This window comes from Cryptomeria japonica, chromosome 4, assembly GCF_030272615.1.
Source record: "Cryptomeria japonica chromosome 4, Sugi_1.0, whole genome shotgun sequence".
In the NCBI taxonomy this organism is placed as follows: domain Eukaryota; kingdom Viridiplantae; phylum Streptophyta; class Pinopsida; order Cupressales; family Cupressaceae; genus Cryptomeria; species Cryptomeria japonica.
Window position 1 is genome coordinate 720,834,190 of NC_081408.1, and position 25,212 is coordinate 720,859,401.

A 25,212-nucleotide genomic window follows, 5' to 3' on the forward strand; every position below is an offset into this window, starting at 1 on the left:
TACATAATACTAGCATAGATATCTACAATACATGTATCTAAAAGATAGTCTCGCTCAACAATAGATAGGCATTTAAAATTATGTCTTATTTATATATTAGTTTAGAAAAATTCTAATAAGGTTTGTTACAATATTGTTACTTAATCATAATTCCTTACCAATGGGGAACTTGGAGAATTCATGAAGATGGTCCAGGGGAGTCCCCAGTTTGTTCTTGTAAATACTTTTGCAGTCCCTCTTCCTCAGCTATATCAGTTATATGGTGAGGCTGCAGCTTTAATAACATACAAGAAGGATCTCTATGATCAGAATGTGAAGGAAACCTGTGAATAGCATATTTGTAATCAACATGCAAGATGAAACTAGTAACAGTGAAACCTGCAGATTGGTAATTGGTCTGAGAAAAGTGATTGTAATCTCTGCTTTGAGATGCTTGACTCAAGCTATGTTTTGATTTTGCTGCTACAGCAGTTAAATATTTTTGCTGCTGTTGCAGCTTATTTCATTATGTATTTTTTTTTCTTATTCCAATTAAGAAATAAATAAATAATAATTCCTTTAACAAATTCTAATTTAATTGGAAATTCTCATTAAACTTGAGACACTCAAGATTCAAGATTTACTGTATTTGTGAGGGCTTTAAATTTAGAGTTTTGGCTGGACAGGCAGTGCTTATTCAATGATGCATGCAGGAGGTTAAAAAAAGCCCGATATCCCGTCCGCAAGTTAGAATTAACATTTGTATATGTATTACTTCAATGTAAATTTGGGTTTCTGCCATTATTTAGTCTCATCTTGAAAAACCGATCAAGTCAAAACCCTCATGGTGTGGTAATTGTTGTTGTATACAAAGTATTATCGCTACATGCATCCGGGCAACTTGATTACTTGAGGTAGTTTTATCTATAATTCCTAGTAATGAAAGATCAAAAGAATCTCAAAGATGCATTTAAAATTAAGGAAAAAAATACATTGTGCTCCGATTCAGGTCAAAACATCATCACTATACTAGAACAACAAAATTGAAATATAAGCAACCACAATCTTGTCACTATAGAAGGGCATTGTAATGTTTGGCATGCATTAACCATTCTTCTTTCGAGGCATTCAAACTGTTCAATGCCCCAGTTAAAATTCCTTACTCACATACCTCAAATGTATAACCAAATTAAATGTTCATAAGACAGCAGATGATATTATCAATTGAAAATAGAAGTTGGACATAAATATATCAGATTCACGAGGAGATGCTTAAAATTATGACCAATGGACTTGTTTTGTTTGCCCATTTACTATCAATTTCTAAAATAATCAATTTCAGTAAGATATTAACACCAGAAGCTTGGGCTTCAATACTGAAAAAATAACTCAATATAAACAAAATTACAGTCCATTCAAATGAACAACAACATGGAAAAGCAAACATAATCTTAATGGAGCAAAAAAAGAAAAGACAAAAGAGGGCGACATCTTTCCAAGTTCACTCATCCGTAAATGAGGTTCATATCCTCCCACTTGTCATTTGGTAATCAACATATATCAATTTCAGAAACAACTGCAATTCACAGCAACTACCTAGAAGTCTGATGTAAGGGCCATTAGTCTTCCAGTGCATTATGTATATTATTTACATAATCCATAAGAGCTATTTGTGCTGTGGCTGCAGCTGGATCAACATCTACCATTTCCATTCCTTGAAGAGAAGTGTCTGATTCATCAATAATCTCATCCACAATTTCATTCTCATAGGCTTCCATAGACAAAAGCATATTCTGTAGTATGCAACAAGCAAGGATGGTCCGGGGCAACATCTCCATATTTGGTTTCTTAATTTTGGTTTGTAGAAGTTGCCATGTGCTCCTTAATTTTGCAAAAGCACGCTCTACAACATTACGTGTGTATGAAAGCTTGTAGTTGAAGAGTCTTTGATCATCAGTTGTTTCCCCTGAAAAAGGGACAATCAACCAGGGAAGAAGGGGATAAGCACCATCCCCAATAATGTATTCTCTCATGTCAAAGCCACCAAGTGATACTGGAGGTCCATTGAGCCTCTCACCTTCTTCACACAATTTGTAAAAAGACGAATTCCTTAGCAGACCAGAATCATTAAGAGACCCTGGCCATCCTGTGCAAATGTCAAGGAAGCGCATATTGCTATCAACAATAGCCTGGACAAGCATACTATAATTGTGCTCACGGTTATACCAATCAATAGATGATTCATTATAGGGAAGCTCAAGTTTTACATGAGTTGCATCTATTGCCCCACAACAGTTTGGGAAACCCTGTTTAAGGCGGAATCCCTCCTTAATATGCTCAAGTGAAGCTGCATCAGTTGGCCACTGAATATATTTGGATGCCCTCTTTTGCATAGAAAAAATAAATTTCTTTACCACTTTAACCACTGTGGACTTGCCACAATCAAAGAGCTCACTGACAGTTAGCATTGTCATTCCACTTGATAAGCGTAATATGGCCATGGCTACTTGCTTCTCAACTGACAGTACCCTGTTCTTTATAGACATTGCAAATGAGATGGGTATTGGACCTTGGCATAAATCATCGTATAGCAGATGACAAAGTTCATCAAATAATTGAATTGGCAAACTGAATATAGTCTGGAACCGAAGATCGTCACTACTAACATGAAAACTGTAGTGATTCCACCAATCCACCGACTGAGGCTTCACAATGCACTCATTTGGAACTTTTCCATCCCAATCTGACATGCTCAGTTCAGACGATGTAAGCAGGTTTTGTTCTGAAAGAGTGTTTGCTGCAATTATATCCATTGTTGTATCCTCCTCTGTAATCTCATCGGAATATTGATTGACCCCTTTAAGTACTGTATTGTAAGGAGGAGCATTCTCAAGTGATTCCATCAAATATTCACTTGTAGTTGAATCCTCAAGAACAGACCATGCTTGCATTGTAACCTCTAAAGCCTGAGCCGTGCCTGCCACAATCCCTTGAAGTATTTGCCTCAATGATTGGTCCATTGTAATTGTCACTGGAGCGCACTTCCTGTAATTCCATATTTATAAGCATATTTAATTAAGAACATCCAACTCCATAGAGAGTTAAGAATATTAGCATTGCAGCGCACAAGCCTCTGGAGGAACCCATGCATGTGAAAGTTCACTTAGTTCAGCCATGGTATTTAAAATTATGTATCAGAAGTCAATTGGATACTTTACCTAGTAGACAGACAAAAGGCCAATGTTTCATATGGAAATCATGCCTCAAGTGTTCTCGTCTATTAATATGATTATTACCCCTTTGTTTCCACAAGTATATAAGCCTATAATAAAAGGCAATGTATATATCCTGTTATGGTCTTTTCCAATAGTCATGCATTACAATAAGAATCAACTAGAGAAACATATAATAAAAGGCAATGTGTACATCCTGTTATGATATTTTCCAAAGTCAGGCATTACAAAAAGCATCAACTGATTTTCCAATGATTCACAGAATAATCATAAATGATAGAAAACAAGAAGGAAGAGAAAATGCTATAGATTCAAAGTGAATGATTGTAATGTGATGTGCAATCATCTTCAGACAAGGTTTATCGTTTGGGAAGGACAGTGAAGTGGTACTCTTAGGTTGATGCCAATATTCTATATTTTACTGTAAATTTAGAAAAGGCATATTGAAAATTTGAAACAAATCTGCAATTACATTATCCATAGCGGCTTAGAATGTGACCTAACAGTTTATCCAGCCAAAAGGCTGCCCCTCAATTCCAGAAACTTTGCTTTAGTGTGTTCTTTCTGACATGTTTGATAATATGCTTCTTGAAACTAAATCACAGGAACACATTTGACCTGTCTAACATTTATCAAAGCAGAGGATATTGGCCCTATTCTTCATAATAGTGTACTGTAGTCCCCACAAATGTTATGATCTTGTTTTTTACAGGAGATGCCTTATACCAACACAGCAGAAACTGTTTATGTTCTTGAGGGTAACTTTTAATAATTCAGGGCATATTTTCCTTACCAAAAAAGGTGCTAATAACCTTCATCCAATAAACTTGCCTACAATAGAGACATTTCTATCAACATGACTATTCTTGATATTACAGTACATCAAACTTTGGGGGGGGGACCAGAAACCATAATTAGATTCACTTTCCTGCATGGTGCATTATCAACTATTACAGAACCATTCATGATTTTACTGAAATGTTTTACTTAAATGCAGGACAACTATAAGAATCAATTTTAAAGCTCTTAAGGATTCCAAAACCAATAAGAACTTCAACATTCATGAACTTTTGCAACTAGCATACCTGAAGAACTAGATGGCAGGTTTGACTGTCTGTCATGTCCTTGTATCAATTTGATATAATAATATTTGATTTACAATAATAAATATTGATTAAATAATAATATTTATTTATATATATATTTGATCTATTAATAATTGTTTATTTGATTTAAAAATATTTGGAAGAAATAATCATATCTGAAGCAGATCGATTTCTAAACTAATGTTTACATTCACTAACTTATTATGAGGCACGATACTTACTAAATGTAGCAATGCTATTTGTTGTGACGTTTTCACACATTGCCCCATTGCAAAGGGGACCCCAACTTTTTTTTGCTTTCTAGTGTAGTTGTCTTAGCTTACCCGTCTAGCTTGGCAGTAGTTTTAGTGTCTTTAACCATTTGTTAGTGAGAGATGCAGTGCCTTTTATTGGCAAGAAGTGATCAAGTCAAGCTAGTCTTTGGATGATGCTTCACAAGGTAGCCTTCCGGTCAGATCAGGATATAGATCTCAAGAAGGATGAGCAATCAATTGAGATGAGGTGTTTGATGAGAAACAATCAACGCCCAAGCGATGACGAATAATGTTGATGAAGTTGATGTAATGAGGGAAGATAAGGATGCCGTGAAAGCTAATTGAACTAAGGAAGAAAATATCTTACACCCTCAAATCCATGACCAGGATGGTGGATGTTGATTTTCCCCTTTGAATTGCTGAGATCAACACCTTATGGGGGTTAAGTGCTTAAAGAGTTTTGAAATTGCCTTGGTGAATAAGGATGAAAGCATTTTGAAAATGAGTTACGTAAATAAATTTTGATGGTAGAGGAGGTTAATTTGAATTGCACATTTCATCCAGACACCTTAAAAAGTTCGGCCATTTTTGGCAAATTTCCGTGGCCATTCTAAAGTCTGGCCATCTTTGGCAAAGTGTCCTCATAGGCCTAAAACCCCGGCCATACTTTCTTGACAAGCCTGAAACCCCGGCCATACATTGTCCAGACATGTTAAAAGGTTCGGACATCCATCCTTGGCATTTTATCTTCACACCCCAAAAAATCCAGCCTATCTCCAAGGTTGATAAATCCATGACTTGGAAAAAGAAAGGGCAACAATATGATATCAGGCCAAGCAAATGGCTAGTTTGATGAGGGAATGAGCATGACTGAGCCATTCAAAAGTCTGGCCATCCTTGGCAAATTGTCCTCACAGGCCTAAAAATCCGGCCATACTTTCCAGACAGTTCCTAACATGTAATGTCCTCTACTAGGAGGCTGCCAATTCCTGTAACTTAATAACAGCTCTGATCTGATCTGATCAATGGTGATCTCACTGGATGCTTGGATTCCTTTCCTTTATATCTCTCAATGTGAAGGAGGGGTCACACCTCTTCATCATGTATGCCCTTTGGCAAGAGGCACACCCTTTCACCATCAGCACCCTTTGAAAGAGTGAAACTCTTAATTATTTCTGCCCCTTTGATAGGGACACAACCTTTCACAATCAGATCTGCACTTTTATTTAAATTAGATCTGTACCTCTGATTCCCAAATTATCCCCCTCAAATGAGGTTCTCTTCTCCCTTTTATATCTCATGTTTGAGGGAGTCACAACTTTTCATTTCATGTCTTTGACCATTCATTAACTTAATTAAAATTTAATTATATTTAATTATATTCTTTTATATTTTAATGTTAATTTAATTATCATTTACCATTAAATTGTACTTCAAAGTGGGGACATTACATAACAGGCCTAAAACCCTGGCCATACATTGTCCAAACATGTTAAAAGGTTTGGCCATCCATCCTTGGCATTTTGTCTTCACACCCCAAAAAGTCCAGCCTATCTCCAAGGTTGATAAATCCATGACTTGGCAAAAGAAAGGGCAACAGTATGATATCAGGCCAAGCAAATGGCTAGTTTGATGAGGGAATGAACATGATTGAGCCAATCAGCAACTTAAAGAAGGCAGGAAGGAAACTCCCTTCACCTATCTCAAACTCCAGCCATTCTTCTATCTCACGTCCTGACCCCTTCAAATCCCCGGCCATGACATGTCCCCACCCCTCTAAAACCCCAGCCACAATACTCACAATGTCTCCACACCCCTAAAACCCCGGCCATGACTATTATCCATGACTTGGCAATGAAGAATGCATCATTGATATTTGATCAGGTGGCAAGGTAAGTTTGATGAAAGATCAAGACGAATAATGAAGTAGAAAAATGAGGTGAATCTTCCATTTACCCCTCTAGGCCTGGCCTTCCTTGTCACCTTACTTCCTCACTGCCCAAAAGCCCAGCCATTCTCTTCACAATGCCCTGGCAGGTCTAAAAGTCCGGCCATGTCATGTCCCCACCTTTTCAAAAGCCCAACCATGTCATGTCCTGACAAGTCCAAAAGTCTGGCCTGCCTCATCAACTTCCACTTCACCTCTAAAGGCCCAGCCTTCCAATTTTCCTTTGTGTTGTGACGTATTCACACATCGCCCCATTGCAAATGGGGACCCCTACTTTTTTGCTTTCTGGGGTTTGTTTCTAGGTCTTTTAGAGTTTTGTCTATTAGCCTTTGCATGTTGAGTGTTGCCAGAGGGATCACTAAGAGAGTAGGCTCTATTTTAGCTAAAGGTGAGTCAGTGGATGCTTCGGGTTAGGGTCATCTTTGAAAGTCTTCCTTAGGACAAGGTTTTTCTCTTGTTGCTAATTGTGTCTTGTTTGAGTTTGAGGAGGTCAATGAAGCTTGGTGAGTTAATATCATCATTGAAGGTTTGAGTTAGGTCAAATTGGTGAGTGATAAAGTCTGGAATATCATCCTGATCTTCCAATGTCTTAAAATTTGGCTAAGTTTGGAATGTCATCCTGATCCTGAAATTTGACTAAGTCTGGAAAATTGAAGAATCCTCCAAAAACTAGATTTTGCATTATAACTCCTGGAGGTCCGAAACCACTCTGAAACATCCTGACAGTATATATGGAATATAACTTAAAGTATAATCACTTATACTTAAATGTTATATTCCATATATGAATCCTGATGGAAAGACCAAAATGTCAAATTTCGCTCCTGACCCTTCCAAAGGGTCCAAAGCGAATTTCAATTTCGCTCCTGACCCTTCCAAAGGGTCCAGAGTGAAATTCTCCATAAGACATTCTACTTTGACCCAAACTTAGAACTAACTCATTCCCAAGCATTATTGAGGGCAAAACACTTGTTTGGATGAAGAAATGTGAGAAATGAAGTCAAGTTTTGAGCCTAAATGTGAATTTAGCTCCTGACCCTTCCAAAGGGTCCAAAGCGAAATTCTCCCTAGACACTATTTTCTCCCTTGTTTGGGCTAACATCCTTGTTCCTTGGGCATGGTGGGGGTAGATTGATATGTTCTTGCCTCAGGAAGTGATTGAAAGCATTGAGGAATGAAGATTTTGACCTAAGACATGGATTTCGCTCCTGAACCTTCCAAAGGGTCCAGAGCGAAATTCATATTTCCTCTATTTTGCTCTTTAACTTGACCGAGTTTGGAACTTCTAAGGCATGGTTTGGAAGACTTGGATGCATATTTGCCTTGGAGAGGAGGTTTGAGGTGATGAAATGATGGAAATCAACCTGGAAGGAGAATTTCACTCCTGACCCTTCCAAAGGATCCAGAGCGAAATCCTCAATTTGACCTTCTTTTTGCCTTAAGCCCTAGGTTAGCCTTGTCTGGAGCTAGTTTGATGGTGGATTGCCTTGATTATGATGAAAGGACCTTGAAATTGATCAAGTTTGAGAGAATTGGATAAATGAAGTGGAAAATCAACCAAGAATGAGGATTTTGCTCTTGACCCTTCCAAAGGGTCCAAAGCGAAAATCCCCATAACTCTCATTTCCTTCCTAGTTTTGGCCAAGTGTTGGTTTCTAAGGCATGTTGGAAGGTGGATTGATGTATTCTTGCCTTGAGAGGAGGTTAAAAACATTGGAAGATGAATATTTTGCCTAAAGGATGAAATTCGCTCCTGACCCTTCCAAAGGGTCCAGAGCGAAATTCATTATAAACCTCATTTGCTCCCTTGCTTAGGCTACAAACCTTGTTCCTTGGGTGGAGAGTGATGTATTTTTGCCTTCCAGAGAAGATTGGAGTTGAAGAGATGAAGAGTCAAGCCTAGAGTAGGAATTTCGCTCCTGACCCTTCCAAAGGGTCCAGAGCGAAATTCCACAAAACCACTTTTTTCTCCTAGTTTTGTGCCAAGTCAAGTGTGGGTCAGGGTGAGATAGGATTGGATATGTCCTTAGGAATGACTTTGAGTTGCTAGTGATCAATAAATTTGAAGGAATTGAGCAAAATCTTGAATTTCGCTCTTGACCCTTCCAAAGGGTCTAGAGCAAAATTCCTAAGATCACCTATTTCCCTTGCAAATCAAGTCAAACTTTTGGTTTTTATGGCTTAGGGAAGAATGGAGCAATGTTTCCTTGACCTTTGAGGTGAGTTGAAGTGAGAGACATGATAGAATTTGTCCTAAAATGCAAATTTCACTCCTGACCCTTCCAAAGGGTCCAAAGCGAAATTCCAAGAAGACACCCATTTCTTCCTTGTTTGGACCAAGATCTTAGTCCCTTGGGTGTATTTGGAAGTAAATCAACATTTTTTTGCCTTAGGAAGTGAATGAGGGCAAAATGAATGAAGAATCAAGCCTAAATCTTGAATTTCGCTCCTGACCATTCCAAAGGGTCCAAAGCGAAATTCTTGCAAACACCTATTTTTCCCTTGGAGAAGGTCAAATCCTTGGTTTTTATGGCGTGGATGGAAGTGAGATGATGTGTCCTTGCCTTTTGAGGTGGATTGGGGTTGGAAAAAAATGAAGAAATGTGCTCAAAACTAGAACTTCGCTCCTAACCCTTCCAAAGGGTCCAAAGTGAAATTCCCAAAATCCCTCTTTTCCTTCCATTTTTGTGTCAAGCTAAGAGTGGATCAAGGTAGATTGAGCTTGGAAGGACCCCTAGGCATGCCTTTGAATTGATTGTGGCCATCAATGATCAATATTTTGAGCTTAAACTAGATTTCGCTCCTGACCCTTCCAAAGCACTCCAAGGCGAAATCCTAAATAGGCCCTGTTCCTGGCCATGATTCTTAGCGAAATTCTCCTTTCTAGCCATTTTGAGGGTCAAGCAAGTTTTGCCATGTTGAGAGAGGGATTCAAAAATGGAAGTCCAGGTATGAAAAGTGAAAAGAGTAGACTTAGGTGAAGGAAAACAAGCAAGTCAAGAATTTCGCTCCTAACTCTTCCAAAGGGTCCATAGCGAAATTCTCAATTTCACCTAATTTGCTCATGATGAAGGTCAACAGATGGATTCCCAGGCCTTGGTGGAGAGAAGACTAGTGTATGCTTGCCTTGGGAGACATTTTGGAGTGGAGAAGTGATAGATTTTGAGCCTAAACAAGAATTTCACTCCTGGCCCTTCCAGAGGGTCCAGAGCAAAATCCTTAAAGACTCCATCTTGCTCCAATTTTACCTCAAACTTGGTATTGGTTGAGATTAAAGGGATCCTTAGGCGTGCATCTAAGCAAGCATGGTCACAAAGTGAGAAGAATTTAGGCCAGGAATGCAAAATTCGCTCCTGAACCTTCCAAAGGGTGAGCGAAATTTTTATAGGGCCTGTCCCCTAGGGAGAATCTTGAGCAAACTTCATTTTAATGTCTTCTTGTTGATGATTTAAGGTAGGAAATGCTATGTTAAAATGAATTCATTATGTTTCCTTAATCACCTTTTGGTTGGTTTTGCAGATGGAAGAAGACCAGGCCAGGGCAAGGACGATCTCTTCTAGTCCATCATCATCAAGGACGTTCCACATGCACAAAGGGAGGACTCAAGGTGCTTTGAAGCGTTGGAAGACTAGGGGTGTTCAAGGAGTTCAAGTTAGCCTCAAGACCTCATTCTACCACAAGATGACAAAGAAAGGCTTTGCCAGCACTTCAGAGCGAGATATGCTACTGGAGAAGGAAGACTTGACAATAAGGAAGCCTGGTCAAGCAAAGGAAGTACATCATTCATCATATCAAAGACAAAGGAGGATCAACCAAGTCACAAGCATTAGGCAAGGTGCCATCCCAGTCATCATTCCTCCGGTCGGATTGGTCCACCTTAGCATGTCCAGATTCAATGTACATGAATCATCGGGGATGACACAAACTTCGAGGCACCTACCCCTGCTTCCTATTGGTCCTCACTCTTGGAATGTAATTTTCTCATTGGCTAGAGGAAGTTTGTTGTAAAAAACCCTAATTAGGGTTTCTATCTTGTAATCCTAGCCATTGGTTCTAAGTCAATCAGAGTCGTTTGTTTGTAAAGGGCTCCCTATATAAAGCCTTGGCTCCTCATTTGTAAAGGTTAATAGTGAGTTAATAGTTAATAGTTAATAGAGAATAGTTAGTAGTAAAAGAATAGGAAATAGTTAGAGTAGAGTAGAAAGAGAAGGCAAAGATTGTTGCAAAAGACTTGTAAATTTCATTGAAGAAATGGTGAATTTTATGTGTCAACTCAACAATTTGCATGGTCTCTATACTTCTCAAATTTGATTTCATGTTATTAGATGAATGGAAGAAATTTGTATGAGCAACGATGAAATTCGTATATCCATACTACTAGCGGTTTGTTGATTGCAGACTTGCCTTGCGTAGTCAACTGGAATCATTCAGCTTAAGCTCAACTTCAATTATCGCTTCTTCATTGATATGCATCAACCTGACGGTGTCCATGCTTGTAGCAGTGATCTAAACATCATAAAGCTTTCTTCAGAAGATCGCACTAATCTTGTGGAGATGATCCTAGGATGTCAAAGCAAGACTTAGTTAGAATTTCATCAAAGGTCGTTCATTGCTCTTACGTTCTTAGTGTTAGAAATAGATCCCGTTTCAACCCTTATCCTTTTTTCCTTTCTCAAACTCAAGGGCCAGTGAAATTCCACGTTCCAGTAATATCCAAAGCAAATCAGGCGCTCAGGTCATCGAGTGTAAGTCCCCTTGTGATTCTAGCAAAATCACATCGTACCGCAAAGAGCTTATCCACACGTAGAGAACCTACATATCAGAACCTTGGAGTTACTCCGACTGATCCTTCGGCGAGATCTTCAGCAGTCGGGAAACTTTGTTCAAGAGGATAAGGTACCTTTAGGTATTTTATTCTGTGTTCGGTCGTATACAAAAGACACATCAACACTTTGCTTGTCAAAATCCCTGGCCATGATCAGAAATTTTCCTTCACACCTCCAAATCCCCAGCCATAGATCACATTTTTTCCTTCACTTGCAAAGATCCACAACCTAAAGTGTGGAAAGTATAACCTTGAAAGAGGCTGAAACTCAGAAATCTGACTTTAGGAATATGAAAATCAGACCTAATCCTACAAACTCAGACCTAATTCGCACTAATCGGAGTAGAATAATATGTTTTGAGGTTTGAATTGAGTTGGTAGAGGGCAGATTTAACCTTCTATGCTTCGAAGTAATCAGCCTTAATCTGGCCAACCTAGGCATACTTCATGTTGAGCTGACCTTTTAGCAATACATTTCATACATGTAAACCCGCCTAAGGTGAAGAAAGCTCTAAGTCGGGCTTAAAAGGAGAAAATTCTAAATGTTTTTTAAAAAAAAAGACAAAATTAAAAATCCTAAGCTAACCAACTTGAATTTGCACTCGAGTAGTTCAATATCATGCAAGTCGGCCTAAATGAGATTAAGGTGTTAAGAAACCCTATAAGATGAAGATCAAAATCTATTCTAATGCCATTTTAATTCAAATTCAATGTGCAGAGTAGAAGGAGCAGACCTGCGAGTAGGGGCAGAGCAAACTCAGACCTGGAGAGGACTATGTACCAGACTGAGTTTTATGACCAGACTTGAGGATCGAATTTCAGGTAGAAATCAGTGAATGAGAAACAGAGAAGTTTCAATTAAGAGAAGATCAAAGTGAAATCAAGCTTGCAAAACTGAGAACTCGGACATATAAATGGATATCAGACCTGATTCACAGTTGAAAATCAGACCAGAGCATCAATTCAGATCTCCAAACATGTGACACAGACCTGGAAATTCAGTGATCAGACCTTGAAACACTGCAAAATCAGACATAGAGTGACATAAATTAGGCCTAAATCAGGCATGGAATAAGGGCAACGTGATCAGAATGTTCAAAGGCTAGCATTGCAACCTTAGAAGGTCAAGGGTTAGATGACTAAAAGGGAGACCATACCTGTACATGCTAGGAAGTGATCAATATTGCAACAAAGAAGGAAAACTCTCCATAACACTTCATCAAAGCTGAGGGGTGGATTGCTCTACATGTGGAACAATCCAACATTCATCAGCATTGAAAGGGCAGAATAAAGACTCGTCATCACAAGATGAAGATCAACATCACGAAAGAGCAAACACAAGAAATGAAAAGTGCTGAAGGAAGAGTAAGATCAATGACCTTGGTGATGCAATCACTACATGAAGGATTCATGAATACCACAGCAAGGATGAGGCAATCAAAGGAAAGGATCCCCCAGCAATAAGAAGAATTCCAAGGATGAAAGATATTCTAACCTTGCCAGAGAGAGACGTAATGACCTCAAGCAATGCATGTGCAATGATCAGTATACTTAAGATGATGACAAAGGGAGATAGTGCAAGGTGAAATGTGAAAATCTTGAAGATGGAAATGCATCACAAAGAAGAAAGAAAGTTCCCAAACATGAAGAAGGAAAAGTGAAGTGTGATTAAGGAAGCAGATAGTTTCGGAAGAGTTAATCAAAGCTAGAAGGCTTGATCATCCAAATGATGCAATTTGGGAATATCTCCCTCCATCATCTCATCCTTCAGGCGCTTGGAAATGTTGAGTATCAAAAGATATTACCCAAATCACAAATACTTGTGATGAGTTACAAGGTGTGGAGTAAGTTGAGGTGGCACCTAGTCATCTTCAACCCAATCACTTCATTCCAAGGAAAAAGGGTCATTTATGGAAAATCATCCTCATTTTATTTATAATACAACAAAGACCTGATTAAAATCATGGGATGCAATAGAAGGGACCCTAAACCTTTAATTACCCAGGGATTCCAATAAGATATAGCTGTCGTCGACAATTGAATGAGCCATACCAAAAAATAAAAATTAATTGTGCAAGGAGACTGCTTGAACAATCATTTTTACATGTTTCACAAGCAACAAAATTAATGTTGTCAAAATACAGTAACAATCAATAAATCACGACTACCAAGTATACAATAAATTATTACATAGCAGGCTTCATTCATCTAGTATTAAAACATAGTTACCTTGCAACTTTAATTCTACCTCCCTTCAGTAATTGTACTTTCCTATAAGTTTGAAAATTAATTGAAAAAAGAAGAAGTCTTTTATTGCTTAAGTTCACCACACAATAAATTTTCCTTAAGAAGTCATTTAATTTGTTCAACACTTCGGTTCAGGTATTGGTGCTCTGTGACCTTCACTGACTTTGAATAGTCAATCTCATCAGTCTCTTGAACATTCTACATGTGCCATGCAAATTTCTATCCCATCATGATTCAAAGATAAAATAGTGATTGCAATTGTGTTCATCCTCCTCCCTACTTCCATCCACCACATGTTCTTTGGTCCTACATTTTCAATCCTTACCACATTCCATGCCTTTTCTTATGCATATTGGTGAATATACTTTGTACTTTATTGGTTCTTTTGTTGTTTTCATCTTTTCTCTACCTGACAGAGAAGTCCAACCACCATCCCCATTCACAGTCCAGATCACATGGCTAGATAAGCTTTACCAATTTTCTCTCTATATATGGGAAGAATGTAGGACTTGGTTGTTAGAAAAGCTATTACGAACATTACTTCCTACCAAGATTGTTTGGCAAGCCCTCTCACCCACACCATTCTCCTGAGAACATCATCAAACTCTATATTGGCACTTCGTTAATTGATAAAAATGTTTGCCCTTCTCCTTCTGACCCATAAAAACAAGAGGCTTGTTCTCCATAAGCCATCTTCTTCGGGCTTCATCAGCAATTATTTTTGGCATTGTGCATTTCTTTCACATACTTTTGTTATTTATGTTGCTCAATGAAGCAATGTGCTAATGGAAAAATCTAACATAGTGATAAGATATGTATGAATGCTGTTCACAGTAGCATAGGGTATTGTTTCAGCGTGCATAACTGTAAGTGTAGCCACAAGCAACCAACCATTTGCACTGTTACTTTCAGCAAATATTTGTAGATATCTCTGATTCTCAGTATGTGGACACATATTTACTCATGGGCTGTAGTATCCCTGATGAGGGATGCTATATGTATTTAATTGATTTAACTCCACAGGATATCAATGTTTGAATATTATTTCAAACCAGATCTAGTGCAAAGATAATATACCAAACAGGGTATACAAAAATGAACAGCAATTCACAATAACTGGTCTTATTACAACAGAAATTGCACTTATAGTCAATTCAGTTTACCAAACTACCAGAAACAACAGCAGCAATATTATTATCAGAAAATATGATGAATCTTCAGCTAATGGTACTACAGGAGCCACCTCAGAATTACAAATCCTGGGCGCTAAGAGAGATGCCTCAAACTCAGAGAAATGAGCATTGTAGAAGCTGCCTAAACACAAATTAGTGAAGCACAGTTACAATTGGAATTGCTCCAACTGGTTTAGGGGTTTTTGTCCACTAACTAACTATGGAAATCAGGATCTCGATTCTCTCCATCCTCCAATCTTAGTGATAGATGAACAGGGTGTCCAATCTATGTGAGTAGAAATAATGGGTAAAAGAAAACATCTCCTCTCTCGAACCTTGTGTTGGTTAACTACACAATTCTCAGATGCTTTTCCTTTCCCAACATGGTCAACATCATTATTAAAAGTATAAGTTTATTACATAACACTCGCAGCCCCATCATCAAGACACCCAATGTAAACACTTACCTAAGTTTCTTTCCCTAAGCCCACAGAAAATGAAAAAATGGGCTTATGTGTCAACCCAAAATCTTATGAAAAAAGGGGCCATGGCAGTCCTCCCTCCCCAAGATTTCTTGCCCTCAAGTAATTCAAATTTGGATGCTTCAAAATGTCGGCTCCTTCCCACACTGCATCTTCAGTTGGCAGATCCTTCCACCTCACCAAACAGTCACTAAAGATTCTATTCCTCAACTTTCTTTCTCAAGTGTACAAGATAGCTTTTAGTATCAAAATGAGTCTCCCTTCATCATCCAAAGGTGGCAAATCTTTGGACAGTACAACATTCTATCCCAATAATTTTTTAAGGCAAGAAACATTGAAAGATGTGACTTTTGCTATTCTTGAGTAGCTCTAGTTCACAAGCTACTTCTCCTACCTTTCTCATAATCTTGTGGGTACCATTAAATCTGGTTTCTAACTTCTCTACTCCTTTCTTCTGCAATGAAGACTGCCTATATGGTTGCAATCTTAGATAAACCATGTCTCCAACTTCAAAAACACTTTCGATATGTCATTGGTCTACATAGAGCTCTATTGGTTTTGGGCATGCTGAAAATGGTTCTCTGAGGGATTTCAATACCTCTTGACCATGCTTGATCATATATGTTGCTTTGGGCACCTTGTTTTCTATGATTGTAAGATCCAAAAATGTTAGAGCATTATATCTGTTGGCATATTGGCATAACTGATAGAGATGATGATGTACCGGTAAAGGATGATGATGATATATTGATGGACTGTTGGTGATGATATAATTGTGATATGATGCTTTATGATCAGTTATTTGTGTTGTCATTGATGGCAACCATGTTTGTTTATGTTTAGTATATCATCTAAGTTATCTAAGTATAGCCTAACCGGTAATGAATTGAGTTGGACGGCAAAACTGCTAAGTTGCAGTATATCGGTAAGCAGGAACAGTGCGATGATCAAGATACCGGTATGGACGATTGGTGACGAGTTAAGTGATGCGGTTTGGAATGTATGCTTATGACATTATAATGAGTCTATGATTGGAACCGCATCATGTTTGAAGAGCCAGAAGTCATGTTTGTAATTGATTGTTGCATATTCAGTGTAGGGTTTGAGAATCGGTAACAAGATCTTTAACTGGTGATGTTTTATGGTTTGCCGGTAAATCTTATCATGTTCATTACTTAGTGATGATGTGTCAGAAACCATGTGTGATGATAAGATTGCATTTAAGCGCGTACAAGGAGCGAATTTCTTGGGAAACAGCGAAGTGCTTAGCAGAATGTGTTAAAAGGTTTGACAGCTTATCAAATCGATGTGCGGTGATGTGTTATGATCATTCAACGGCTGTAATTGTCTTGAAATTTGTTATAATGATCTGTATGATGAACTGTAATGATTTGTAATGATCTGATATGATCTATGATGTAAATTCAATGTATTTTGAATGTTGCTAAGGTTTTGTAACCGACCTAATTGTAAAGTGCATTTAGGTCAAGTTTGAGAAGGTTTAGTGTGTCGGTGATCAGAGAAGGAGAGTGTGCCGAACCAGATTGAGATGTCTGCATGTGAGAAGCAGATTGGAGCTGAAATGGATCTGTATTAGCAAGCAAAGAGTGTTGTGATCAGGTCATTTACCTGTTGTTCCCTAACAGTTGTAGCAGTATTAAAATCCCTTAACCGGGTAGGTCCTAACAGGCCTGATATTGTAAATTCTTTCACCAGGTGGCTCATTAACTTGAGTTTAAATCCTTTAGCAAGGTTACTCCTAACAAGGTAGAGCTCCTAACAGGGCTGAGGTTAAAATCCCTTCATCGGGTGACTCCTAACAGGGTCTGGTCTTAACCGAGCATTATTGTAAAGCTCCTAACCGGGCTAGGCCTTTAACAGGGCGCATTCCGAAAGAGTGCAAATATTTTGTGGGTGCCAATTCCCACTGTGGTTTTTCCCATTTGGGTTTCCACGTGAAAAATCTTTGTGTTCATATGGTGGTTGATTTGTTTATGTGTGGATTTGATATTATTACATTGCTTACATATTGATGAACACATGAATGAGTAGTTTGGTAAATCTGCTTTAAGTGATTGATTGAGTAGTTACCGGTACTGGTTATGAACTGTTTTTCAGAAGTATTTTCAGATTGGTAAAAGATTTCAGTTTATTGTTATTATTGATTCACTCCCCCCTCTCAGTAATAATCGGATCCTCACAATAACAATATCCATACAAAGCCATGAAAGGTGGCATACCTATGGACATTTGGAAGGAAGTGTTATAACAATGTTCGTCCAAATGTAGCCACTCGACCCAAGCTATTTTTTGCCTAGAATATAAATTCTTAGCTACCCTTCAATCCTTTTGTTGACAATTTCAGTCTGTCCATCCATCTAGGGGTGATTAGTCATGCTAGGGGTGAGATTTGTTCTTGCCAAATGAAACAATTATTGTCAAAAGTCACTCAAAAACCTGATTTCCTTGTTACTAACTATGTTCTTAGGTAACCCATGTAATCTGAAAACCTCGCTGAAAACTAAATCAACAATTTGGGAAGCCTTGGAATCAAAAGATATGGCATAAAGATGTACATACTTGGTGAGTATGTCTACCACTACAAAGATGTAGTCCATGTCATTTATCTTAGGTAGCCCAATGATTAAGTACATAGATATACTTCCCCATTTTTTCTCCAGAATAGGTAATGACTGAAGCAAGCATGCCAGATAGAGTTGTTTCCATTTGTTTTGCTAGCAAGATGGACATCCCTTAAAGTGCTTTAGCACATCCCTTTCCATTCATTTCCAAGAGAATCTCTCTCTAATCTTATTTGCATGTCCTAAACTACCCTAAATGCCCAACCAATGGAGTATCATGCATGGCCCTTAAAATCCTTTCCTTCATCTTCAACTCCAATATCAAATATATCCTCACTTTATGCAAAATTAGGTATACTACCATTGTGAGTCTGTCACCTTGTACTCTTCCATCCAACAACTTAGTAGTAAAACTAATTTTTACAAATTCAGATATGATGGTGGTAACCCAATCATCAAAGATGTCAAAAATGGCACATAGAGTAAGTCTTCGAGATAATGCATCAGCAACTACATTTTGCCTACACATATTCAATATCAAAATCATATGCTTGCAACTTGCTTATCCACTTCTATCGTCTGTTGTTCAGATTCTTCTAATTGAGAATATACTTAAGACTATTGTGATCAATCTTGACCACAAACTTGCCACACCAGGAATTGTCTAAACTTCACTAAGGCATGCATGACTGCTAACATCTCCTTCTCATAAATAGAAAACTTCTTTTCTATCTATGTTAGTTTCCTACTTTCAAAAGCAATGGGATGTTTTTGTTGAATCAAAACAGCTCCAATGCCCTCGCCAAATTCATCATATTCCAACACACAAAAAAAGTGAGAAATTTGTGATACTAAGCAATATACAAGAACACATTACACTTTTTAGGTTGTTAGAAGTTTGTGCGATAGCATCTGTCCACTTAAATGCTCCCTTGTTAGTCAAATTTGTGAGTAGTACTATGACCTAAGAGAATCCTTTCACAAACTATCTGTAATAGCTGCATAATCTTAAGAATCTTCTTTACTGCAATACACTCTTGGGAGGCAACCAATCCCGAATGGCTTGGATCTTCTATTGGTCCACTTGAACTCCTTGTTCACTAATGACATGTCCCAAATACAAAATCTCCCAAAGTCCAAACACACACTTTGACTGTTTGGAAGAGAATGAGCATCACTCTAATATGCTCAAGACTTCATCCAAATTCTTCAAGTGCTCCTCCCAAGTTTTGCTATATATCAAATATTATCAAAGTAAAATAGGACAAACTTTCTTAACTACTTGCTAAATACCTTGCTCATGTGTTATTGGAAGGTTGCAGGGGCAGTCATCAAGCCAAAGGGCGTGACTAGAAACTTGAAGTGTCCATAGAGACATCTAAAAGCAGTCTTTTGAACATTGCCATCCCTCATTCTAACTTGATGGTATCCTAAGTGCAAATCAATCTTCGAGAAGTATATAGTTCCATGTAGCTCATCTATCTTTTCTTGATTGTTTTCCTATTTAATGCTCAATAGTCAAAACACATCCTCATGGTACCATTCTCTTATTCACCAAAACTGCTGCAAAGACAAATGAACTAGAACTCAACCTGGTGTGGCCCATATCCAACTCCTTTACTGCCTTCTCTATCTCTTCCTTGTGGATCTTGGGGTGGCAATAGGGAGTGGTTTCACAAGTTTTGCACCCACTTCAAGCTCAATAATAGGCTAGAACCCTCACTTAGGTGGCAATCCTCGGGGAATGTCTAAAAAACCTTGCTATACTTGGCAAAACAGGTTTCACATCAATATGATAAGCATCCTTCTTGTTCACATATGACTATTTTGATGTGATCAAGCAACTAGTTGCCCAAGCTACTTGTCCTCTTCAAAAAGCTCTTTCCATCCTTTTAGCAATATTAATTGGGGGGCTGCATTTCAAATTCCCTTGAGAACTACTTCCTTTCCTTCGCTTTTGAATTTCAATTCTATTGATTGGTATTTCTATGAGCCATTGTACCCCAAGCACCAAGTCGATATCTCCCAATCTAACCACATAGAAATCTTCACATATTGAATGATCTCCAAGAGTCATTTTCAACTGTCGAATTCTTTGCGCACACGATATGTAAACCCATCAACCACGGTCACATTGAATCCCTTGAAATTCTCAATTGCTAAGCCCCTTCTTGCCACAAAACCCTCATTTATAAAATTGTGGATCTAAATAACATCAGATCCTTCCTATGTTTTGAATGTTTCCAACCATGGTAGAGGAAATAAGATTATCAAGAGGGGTACAGCAATGGGGCACTCTCCTACGTACGTCACCTCAAGGTGGGGACCAAATAGTCCCATGAGGCCAAGGTGTACAAAGGGTACTAGCTTTGGGCTTAGGAGAGATGGGCTTCTAGGGCACCCTGTTGTAACTTCATCCCCCTATCATGGTGAATCAACACAAGAAGTCAAATCATAGGGAGAGGAAAATGGTTGCAAGATGAGGGGGAACAAAAAGTTGACACCTCACTGGGTAGACTACCTCATATGGATGGCATGGGCCACATGAGTCCAAGAGCGATGGTATATCCACTCTTAGGCCTAGTGTAGAGGATTTGAGACACCCCATCAAAGTCACTTTCTCCCATGCTCTCCTATGGTTGAGCCTTCCAAATATATTTAAATGCTTTATGATTGAATTGATAATTTTGCCATGAATTTAATAATGCTTAATTATGATAATCTGCTTATTGAAATTATTGTTGTAAATGGGTTCTAATCTGTTTGTAGGGTTTCAATTAGGAGAACGGTATTTTCTAACTCCGCTTGTTTATTTGGAAATTGAGAATTAGGGCAAATTTAGGGCATTCCCAATTAAGGGGACATTAGAAATGGTATTAGAGCCTGATCCTGCCAGCCTACAGGGTAAAACAATAATGCATTCTAGTCAATAAGAAGGAATTTAACAATACGTGTTTCCATGTGTATGCTCCTTGTTTGCATATATCCATGTGCTTAGTCACTGGGTTCGCTGAAATTCATGGTTGAAGTTCGAAATTCGGCGAACATTAAAAAAATGTATAAAGTTCGTTGAAATTCTTCGCTAAATTTGTACGAAGCACTTTGTATTAGGTTTTTTCAAAACAAAATTCCTCCTACTCGCGGCTAGGGCACTATATATTTTTTCAAGGCGTGACAACAAAGAAACGATGGGTGAGAGGATATATTTTACTCAACATGCCACCACAAGATCAGTCTGCTCGAAATCGTGATGGCTGTCAGGCAATAGATTTGGTAGTGTTTGTTCTTGGTTTAGCTTTCATTCATTCCACGACTGCTCTCTCTCTCCCGTCATTTTCATTCATTCCCACTGCTCTCTCCCGTCGCGTTCCCACAGCTCTCTCTCATTGCGACTTCTTTTGAAGAATTTAATTTTTCTTATATGTAGTTGATTTAAAACTTTTCTATGGTTTATAATTTTTTATAACATATATTTTATATTTGAATAATTTATGTTTATTAAAAAATTATTTTATTTATATTAACATTTAATATATTTAAACTTAATATTATTTTACTTGTTTATTTTTATTTTTAAATATTAATATTTAATAATAACTAAACATATTTAATTTATATATCTTAAAAAATTACATATGGCAAATTTAATTCAAATTTTATACATTTTGAATTTTTTCCTTGTCGAACTTCATTCGAATTTCAAAGTTGTCGAACTTCGAATTCGAATTCGAACTTGGTGACTTAGTCCATGTGTATGCTCCGTGTTTTTATGTGTAAGCTCTGTGTTTGGTTCATGCCTGATGTGTTGTAAACATGTTCCTATTAGTATAAGATTTCTATTTTGGTTGATCTAGAATATGAGAATAACAAGAGTAAACCAAAAGATATGAAATTATTCAAAAAAGAGCATTGCATTTGAGGTCATAGATGTGTGCCATGCTTCTAATCCTCATATATATGTTCTTGCTTTGATAATAAAAGATATCAATGATAATATGCAAACATTAGGGCAACCTAATCGACACTAATAATATCACAAGAAGGATCTAAAAGATCGAATCTTCAAGGGTTAGTTAGGGATCCCCCTGTTGAAAAAGATTAGGATAAAATTGGCGTTGCTTGAGCACAAGCAATTTTGGGAAGGGCGGCCTGTCATGTCCCACCCAAAATTGGGGCTTTATAAATACAATTGCAACATTAATACTAAACCTAGGGCACAAAACAAGGGCCCAACTGGGCAGAAAAGAAATTAGGGCCGACTCAATAAAAAATAATAATAAATGTATGAAATATATATGGTGGCCGACTTAAATAAATTGAGGGCCAACCCAAGGTTAAAGCCACGAATTTATACAATAGATAATTATTTTAATTAAGCTCACCTAGTGAAAGGGTGCACCCCTCCAAAAAAAGAGACACGGCCTCATTTGTGAAAGATATATAAAGGGGAATCAGTTGAGAGGAAGAGGGTAAGATATCAAACTGTCTTAAAAGCAGAAATAACCATCAAAGCATCTGACTTGGTATTGGATAATACATTAAACACTCAGCAGATCGATTGAACATTACAGCTTTGGTATGAGTCTCATATGTATAATATAGTCAATACTATATCTGTTAATGCATGGTAGCTTATGCAAGATAAGATCTTCCTAACCTTCCTTGTTCTGTTATTTATCTACATGCTTCATGTCTGATTTATATTGCATGTGATTATCGGATTGTACAAACATTGCTTATCATTATGCTATCGGGCTAACAACCCGATAGCATATTAATGTCAATTGTTAATTGGCATTAATATGCTATCGGTGTATTAACCCAATAGCATATTAAATGCTATAAGTTATCGGGTTAAATTCGCCGATACATACTTGCTATCGGATGCATAAACATTGGCACCGATTCACATCTGTTATCGGGCTTAATTATATCGAGCATATTTGTTATCGGGTTTAATGAATACACCGCTTCATTTGGCATTAACATTGGTTAACAAATGCACCGGTTGGATTATATTCATTGTGCACTTTGAATCATCGGTGTTTATATGAACCGATTCATTAAATTGATCATTCATTATATTATGATATTACAATATGCTATCAGGGGTTTTTGAACCGATAATCAGCATTGTGTTAATGGTATAATTGTAAAGGCACCGATCAATGGGTGCATTGATCAGTCATGCCTAAAAGGCATGACCGGTCAATACACCAATTGACCGGTTGCCTAAATGATATATATGCCAATTGAATTCATTTGGAGAAGACATAGAAAATATTAAATGATCTCTCTCCTTCAGACCTGCAGATAAAAATCAGAATTATTAGACATTGACATAATTCCTCATATCCATATATAGCATTCATAGTTCATAACTTGTTCTTTAATTAAAATTGAAATAACTTTACATGGTATCAGAGCCAAGGTAATCGAACCTAAGGCTATTCAATTTTGATAAAATTCAAGGACTAAGTTACAAACTACATCACATTTCCATAATGGCCAACGCTATCAGATTCGAAGATAGACTCGGAGGTAGCGAAGATTTTTCAACTTGGAAGTTTAGAATCAAAATGATTTTAAGAGAAAACAAAGTTGATTCATATGTCCAAACTGAAAGTGCACAACCAGAAGATGAAACCGAGAAATCCACATGGATCGAGGGAAATGATAAGGCTATTAAAATAATAGTGGATGGGGTAAGAAATAATATAATGCCCATCATTAGAAAGCAGGAGACGGCTTATAAAATGTTCAAGGCACTTGAAAGGACATTTGAGATATCAAATGCAAGTCGTACTCTGGCATTAAAACGAGAGATCAACCATATCAGTATGAACAAAGGGGAGACAATTAACTCCTACTTCATGAGGATATCAAGCCTAAGAGATGACCTAGCTTCCCTTGGATACGACATCCAAAGCAAAGAGTTAACACTCATTGCTCTAGATGGATTGCCTAGTGGATGGAACACATTAGTCCAAGGCATCAGTGCTAGGTCCAAATATCCTAAGTTTGAAAGACTAAGAGATGACTGTCTACAAGAAGAATCCAGATTGAACAAGGTAGGAATAAAACAGAAGAATATAGATGAAGACTTGCAAGTCCTAAATACAAACATCAATAAGAAGCACAAAAAGAAGCAATTCAGGAAAAGAAGAGCTAAACAAGGCAAGAACACTTCTAAGAAAGACCTATCACATGTTCAATGTTATAGGTGTGACAAATTCGGACACTATGTTGCAAACTGTCCGAAGAAAGGGAAGCAAGCCACATTTGCAAAAGTGAGGAAATCTAGAAGAGAAAATGACTCCGAGAACTATGTCCTCTACTCAGCACTTACAAGCCATGCTTCAAACAAATCTAACTCATGGGTGATCGACAGTGGTTCATCCAGACACATCACCGGCTTTAGAGAAATACTAGACTCCATGATAGAGAAAGATGATGAGGAAGTAACCATCGGAGACGATTTTTCACATCCAGTCAGAGGAATTGGAACCTGCACCATCAAACTGAAGACAAGCATGTCACTACGACTTGAAGAAGTACTATATGTTCCAGGCATCAAAAGAAATCTAATCTCCATATCAGCACTAGAAGATCAAGGATAGAGAGTGACCTTCATGGAAAACAAGGTGTTGGCTTGGCCAAAGAGATCCTCCATCAAAGACGCTAAGGTCATTGGTCGAAGACAAGGCTATTTGTATGAGCTATGTACAGAGCCCAATCTAGCATTGATCCATGAAGCAACTAATGCAAATGAAGTATGGCACAGGAGATTAGGCCATCTGAATTATAGAGCTTTGTCAACCATGGGAAACCTTGTCACAGGTCTACCTAAGTTGAAGCAATATCATTCAGAGGCATGCAAAGGGTGTGCCTTAGGTAAAAATACCAAAAATGCATTTCAGAATAGTACTAGGAAAACTAGCAAAGTTTTGGAGTTAATTCATTCTGATATATGTGGACCTATGTCCGTACCCTCGCTAGGGGTATTTTTGTACTATGTAATTTTTGTTGATGACTACTCTAGGAAGACGTGGATCTACTTTCTGAAATGTAAAGAATCAGAAGAGATCCTAAGTAGGTTTAAAGAGTTTAAAACATTAACAGAAAATCTCTCTGAAAACAAAATTAAAACCTTAAGAACTGACAATGGGGGGGAATACACATCAGGACTATTTAAAGACTTTTGTAAAAATTCTGGGATTAAGAGGGAGTTGACAATACCTTATAATCCACAACAAAATGGACTAGCTAAAAGGAAAAATAGGACAATAGTAGAAGCTGCCAAAGCCATGATACTAGATCAAAATCTAAACTTGAACCTTTGGGCAGAAGCAACTAACACTGCTGTGTACATACAAAATAGATG

At 37.7% G+C, this 25,212-nt stretch overlaps 1 protein-coding gene across 2 annotated transcripts in view; it reads right to left on the reverse strand.

Annotated features, from left to right (window-relative positions):
* Positions 1-1,345: 1,345 nt before the first annotated feature.
* LOC131032107 (protein ALP1-like) overlaps positions 1,346-25,212 on the reverse strand; it is a 39,624-nt gene continuing 15,757 nt past the window's right edge. Inside the window, exons 2-3 of one of the 2 annotated variants that reach the window (XM_057963033.2) lie at positions 3,198-3,301; positions 1,346-3,024 (exon numbers count right to left, since the gene is read on the reverse strand). In XM_057963033.2, the coding sequence (XP_057819016.1) occupies positions 1,599-2,999 (1,401 nt within the window). In that variant the 5' untranslated portion in view covers positions 3,000-3,024; positions 3,198-3,301 and the 3' untranslated portion in view covers positions 1,346-1,598. The remainder of the gene's footprint in view (positions 3,025-3,197; positions 3,302-25,212) is intronic. The other variant, XM_057963032.2, reaches the window with a different exon arrangement.